This window comes from Protomyctophum bolini (assembly GCF_963924005.1).
Source record: "Protomyctophum bolini genome assembly, chromosome: 4".
In the NCBI taxonomy this organism is placed as follows: domain Eukaryota; kingdom Metazoa; phylum Chordata; class Actinopteri; order Myctophiformes; family Myctophidae; genus Protomyctophum; species Protomyctophum bolini.
The window spans coordinates 26270414-26276413 of record NC_137865.1 but is presented as its reverse complement, the minus strand read 5'-3'; the positions used below and the strand labels follow the sequence as shown (position 1 = coordinate 26276413).

General features: G+C 42.6%; 1 protein-coding gene across 1 annotated transcript; it reads right to left on the bottom strand.

Annotated features, from left to right (window-relative positions):
• Nucleotides 1-5565, bottom strand: nudt7 (nudix (nucleoside diphosphate linked moiety X)-type motif 7). Its single transcript, XM_080762646.1, has 3 exons — nt 5112-5565; nt 1351-1509; nt 1-806 (listed from the first exon to the last, which is right to left on the bottom strand). Exons 1-3 carry the CDS (start codon nt 5280-5282, stop codon nt 456-458), a joined length of 681 nt encoding a protein of 226 aa, XP_080618772.1. The 5' UTR covers nt 5283-5565; the 3' UTR covers nt 1-455.
• Nucleotides 5566-6000: the final 435 nt, after the last annotated feature.

Below are 6000 nucleotides of genomic sequence, written 5' to 3'. Positions count from 1 at the left end.
AATCCACAACCAAAGAAACAAAGTGCATTCCATTATATAGGCCGCTTGATCAAGTATTGCTTTGTTTTCCAGGGAACAGTTTGGTAAATGGTGCATTTATATAGCAATCTTATCCAAAGCACTTTACATAGATTGTGCATTGCATTACATTCACCCATTCTCACACACATCCATACACCGATGGCAGAGGAAACCATGCAAGGCAGTGAAGGCACCAACCTGCAACATTTAGCAATTAGGGGTTCAGAGTCAAGTTGCTCAAGGACACTTCCACACCAACTCTGGGGGAGCCCGGGATCGAACTGGGAACCATCCATCTGCTCTAGCGGCCACTTCCCCTGAACCACTGCCGCCCCTATGTTTGCAATCACATTCACAGCCAGGGCCGTTCACAGCAATTGATGAATAAAAAGTGTTGCAAGTAAATGTTGACTGCATAACACTCAAAACCACAGTTAAAGTTTGCTGATTCTTCTGTTTAAACTATGTTGGAAGAAAGACAGGGGATCATCAGAGTCAAAAGGAATGTCAAACTCAGGTCTTTTTCTGAGACCAAGAACTGCAACGACTATGGCCATGATAGCCGTCAGACCCCATATATGATACCGGTTACCCGAATCAGGGTCTGTGAAATTGAAACCGTGGAGTGGTCCGGCCATTCCAGGGGGGCTGTAGGCTGCGTGGTCCTTCCCACAGGTAAAGAAGTCCAGGGGTACTGTAAACACAGCGCTGACTTCATCTGGGTTTGGACGAGGGCAGAACGACTCCTCTATGAAGCCCACCACTGGAGTCACCAGTAAACCATGCTGTTAGGAGTGGTGGTGAGAAACATGAGCTGAAATCTGCCCCCACATTTTTAACAATGAAATTTCAAAACATTTCCATTTCCAAAAAATTTTACCCCATTTCCAGGCCTATAGCATTATCATATTATACAGTGCAATAATGTGTCTCTTTACACCAGTGTGCCATCATCAATGTGCCAAGACAGACCTGAGCGAAGGTGTCAGGCGACAATAGATCAACGAGCTAACAACTTATCACGATGCAACATGTTAGCTTGTAGATCTACTCTTTTTGTCACATAACCTCCTGTATTAGTTCCGGTATTTCACGTGTTAGACATGTTTATTTAATGAATAAAACAATGTATAATACAAACATTTTACAAAGCATTTGATTTCATTCCAGGAATTTCATGACCATGGGAACCCTGTTTTTTTTTAACTGTATATAGTATTCTTAGTTGACTGGAGTCCCCCAGGGCTGAGAGGGCTCTATATTAGGCCACATACTATGTACATATTATTAACCATCATTTCTTGTCGTTACAAGAGAACAAGAAGTTACCTTATTAATGATGGGAAACAGCCTACAGATTACCTCCACCTCGTCAACGGGTAAACCTATCTCCTCCTCTGCCTCTCTAAGGGCTGTGTCTATGTCATCTCTGTCCCCGGGGTCCCTCTTGCCACCTGGGAAACACACCTCACCAGCATTGGTCCTCAGCTGCAAAGATACATGGCATGTCCCGGTAAACATTTGTGGTATGTATGCGTTCTGTTGTGTCAATTTAAGAGATGATGATGATCCCTGGAGGGAAAATCTGCACTAAAAAAATGTATCTGCACTATATCTGGGAATGAATGAACATATCTCTTTGATATAGCTTTGATTGATTGATTGATTGATTGATTGATTGATTGATTGATTGATTGAAGGATTTATTAACAGTTTGGGAGAATTACAGTACATTTCAAGCACAACTCAATACAAGACTGTTACTGTGTGGACGACACCATAAAGCATTACACTTGTCCACCATGTTCAATTCATAACATTTAGAGACATACAAATATACGCTATAGCCAAAAACAGGAAATCATCATAGAGGAGGTAAAAAGGTAAAAGAAAAACATATAGCCTACATACAGTGAAAAGGGGTGGGGGGGATTCAGATTTTACGGGGGCCAGTTACGAATTGCAGCCGTCCGTAGGTGCTCTTTGAGAGCAGTTTTGAAGGAGTCAAGGGATTTGCATGTCTTAATGACTGTTGGTAGGGCGTTCCACATTTTGGTGGCATAGGAACTAAATGAGTGGAACCATCTAATGATGAATGGATTTACATTCATGTCATTTAGCTTTTTGACAAGTATCTGATGATAGAGATATATTTAGAGAGCGGCGTAAACTGTATGCCCAAGCCAACACACTCATACGCAAGTTTAATTTCTGCTCTGCTCCTGTGAAAATATCACTGTTTAAAGCTTATTGTACTCCGCTGTACACTGCCCACTTGTGGCGACACTACAAAAAGGGCAGCCTGCAAAAAATGACAGTGGCATATAATGACTGCATGAGACTGCTGCTCAAAGCCCCAAGATGCTGTAGTGCCAGTCAAATGTTTGTTGAAATAAATGTACCCACTTGCCCTGCTGTGCTACGAAACCTGATGTACAGATTTATGTGCAGGTTAACAGACTCTGAGAACAGCATCATTGCATCACTCTCTAACCCGGCTAAGAGCTCTGTCAGACTATCATCTAAGCTGTGGAGCCACTGGCGTTCTAGCCTGTATGTACAGAGATAAGTCCCCCCTGTTTGCTTGTTTATGCTTTGTTTATTTTATTTATAGTTTGTTTACTTTTGTGTTTTTATGTTTTATGTGTTCTGCCCTATGGACCCCCCTGTGAGTGTCTTGAATAAAGTTTGAATTGAATTGAATTGAAGTAACAGAGGGCTTACAGTATCTGTTGGTAGGGCGTTCCACATTTTGGTGGCATAGGAACTAAATTAATTTAGTCCCTTGTTTGTGCCAAATCTGGGTTCACATGGTTTGTTGAACTCCCTCTGGTGTGGGTGTGGACTTCGTTAACATTAAGGACGTATCTAGACAGGTACATGGGTATCTTGGTGGTGTATCGAATCGTGTGGACCAGACCCATTGCAAGATGCTGTACTCGGTTGTCAACCCTAAGCCATACCAGCCTGTCAAAGTGTGCAGGGGTGAGGTGGGTTCGGGAGTGAGGCCAAGTAGTAGCCTGACCAGTTTGCCTAGCAAAGGCATTAGGACCAGAGCTAGAGTGAACATATATTTGTAGTTTATAAAAAAATTAATAGAATAGGGCATATATTAGCCCCAGTATGTTCCCTCAGCACTACGCTGGGGTGGGTGGGGGGGGATTCAGATTTTACGGGGGCCAGTTACGAATTGCAGCCGTCCGTAGGTGCCCTTTGAGAGCAGTTTTGAAGGAGTCAAGGGATTTGCATGTCTTAATGACTGTTGAGATGAGATGAGATATACTTTATTGTCCCGCGAGGGGAAATTTGTCTTGGGCAAAAGTGCATTAGTACATACATCAACGCTTTTTAAAACGGACAGACAATACACACAAGACAATACACAGTAGCAGCAAAGTACAAGTCACAAGAGTATCACAAGAGAAGTGCAAATTGCAATAAGAGAATGTATAATATAAAAAAAGTATTCACAGTTTATAGTATCACAATCACAAAAGTGCAATAAATAACTGATGAAGGTCAGAAGTCCCTTCCCCACTAAGAACTATGAACTATGAACTATGTGGCGGTTGTTTAGTAGAACAATTGAAGTGGGAAGAAAAGAAAGTTTGAAGCGGTTGCTCTTGCAACGACACGCTCTGTAGCGTCTACCAGAGGGTAACAGCTCATACTCTGAAGATAATATATGTGAAGGATCAGACAACACTCTATTAGACAGACTGAGCATCGTTTTCTCAAAGATTGTCTGAAGAGATGGAGAATCTTTCCTACCAATTACCTTCATGGCTGTTTTTTCCATTTTAGCTATTCTAGATTTGAGCTGGACAGAGAGTGTCCCAAACCAAGCTGTCATGCCATATCTAATAATGCTACCTAGCACTGCATCATAGAAGGTTGACATGACTCCCTTGCTCACACCAAAGAGCCTGAGCCTGCGGAGAAAGTGCAAGCGTTGTGCCAATTTGGCACACAGATAGTCCACATGGACGTTCCATTTGAGCTGGTTGTCCATTTGGATCCCCAGGTACTTGTATGATACTACCTGCTCAATTTGCGTGCCCCCCATGACCACTGGGTCATGGATGTGGACACCTTTTGGATCGAAGATCATCTCTTTGGTTTTTGTGGTGTTTAACATAAGGTGGCTATTATCACACCAGTCTTTAAAGTTATTGATCTCACTGATATAACCCACCGGGTGTTCAACACCCCTCAACAGGCTGACTATTACAGTGTCATCAGAAAATTTCAAGATGAAGTTGTTAGGCTGGCTGCTTCTGCAATCATTTGTGTAGGCAGTGAAAAGAAATGGTGAACTCACCCGCCCTTGTGGCACACCTGTGCTACACAATTTGGAGCTTGAGAGTACTGAGTTCACCTTTACCTGTTGAGATCTGTTTGTTAACATGGAGTGGAACCATCTAATGATGAATGGATTTACATTCATGTCATTTAGCTTTTTGACAAGTAACAGAGGGCTTACAGTATCTGTTGGTAGGGCGTTCCACATTTTGGTGGCATAGGAACTAAATTAATTTAGTCCCTTGTTTGTGCCAAATCTGGGTTGCACATGGTTTGTTGAACTCCCTCTGGTGTGGGTGTGGACTTCGTTAACATTAAGGAAGTATCTAGACAGGTACATGGGTATCTTGGTGGTGTATCGAATCGTGTGGACCATTGCAAGATGCTGTACTCGGTTGTCAACCCTAAGCCATTCCAGCCTGTCAAAGTGTGCTGGGGTAGTAGCCTGACCAGTTTGCCTAGCAAAGGCATTAGGACCAGAGCTAGAGTGAACATACATTTGTAGTTTATAAAAAAATAAATAGAATAGGGCATATATTAGCCCCAGTATGTTCCCTCAGCACTACGCTGAATGAGCGTAGTGCTGAGGGAACATACTGGGGCAAGATATACATAAACACATTTATGCATGAATGCAAATTAGACATTCTCTCTCTCTCTCTCTGACTGTGTGTGTGTGTGTGTGTGTGAGAGAGAGAGAGAGAGAGAGAGAGAGAGAGAGAGAGAGAGAGAGAGAGAGAGAGAGAGAGAGAGAGATTTAAATTAATATTTTCGTATCGTAATCGTACCTTGGTTGAACGTAGGGTCATGAGCACCTGCAGCTCACCTTTTCTCACGAACAGTGGGATCAGGACCGCCGCTTTGGGGAGGACAGGTAGATAGGAGAATGTGCTTCCTGTGTCATACCGTTTTAATAAGGCAGCCGTCTTTTCTTTTATGTCCATGGCTTTTATGTCCATGACACGGTATAAATGTAATCAACAGACAGTACCGCTGACTGGAGGGGTCAAAGTCAAACGGTGAGCATTCAGGAAAGCTATATAAACTATATCGAACCTTCTTGACGTATTCTCTTAGTTGGAATTGTCTACAAACCATAGTCCAGTGGGACGATCGCACTGTGGTTTGTTAGTTGGTTGCCAGACAACTCTGATTCTGATAATCAAATTGAATGTAGTCTCGCTTTAGCATACATACAGATAAGAGATAATTATACAGTCCATGTTTATGGCTGCTGTGTTGTTGTCGCCACACTGAAATGGTGGCGACCAATGTACGTAAGTATGTGTGAAGTGTACTGTGATGACAACCAGTGGCCAATCACACTCACAGCACGTCCAACTGTCCCTCTCTGCGATGGGATCATCACTACCTTCTCAAAACATGCGGAAGTACAGCGTATGAAATGTCTCACTGTCTCCATCTTCTGGACATATCGCAGTAGTGCAGCAACTAGGTTGTGTAATAATTGGTATAGGCAATGATATAATCAGCCTTCGAGTATATGGTGCCACCTCTGTATTTGTAGATCAAAAACTGTAGTATCTATTAGTCCGGCAGTCGAGGGGGACGTGTGGGAAATTAGGTATAAAGTATTTTTTATTGGCCTAAAATAGTCATATTAGTTCAAATGTTGTTTTTATGCGGGCACGCCATTAAGTATGCCTGGTTTGCCTG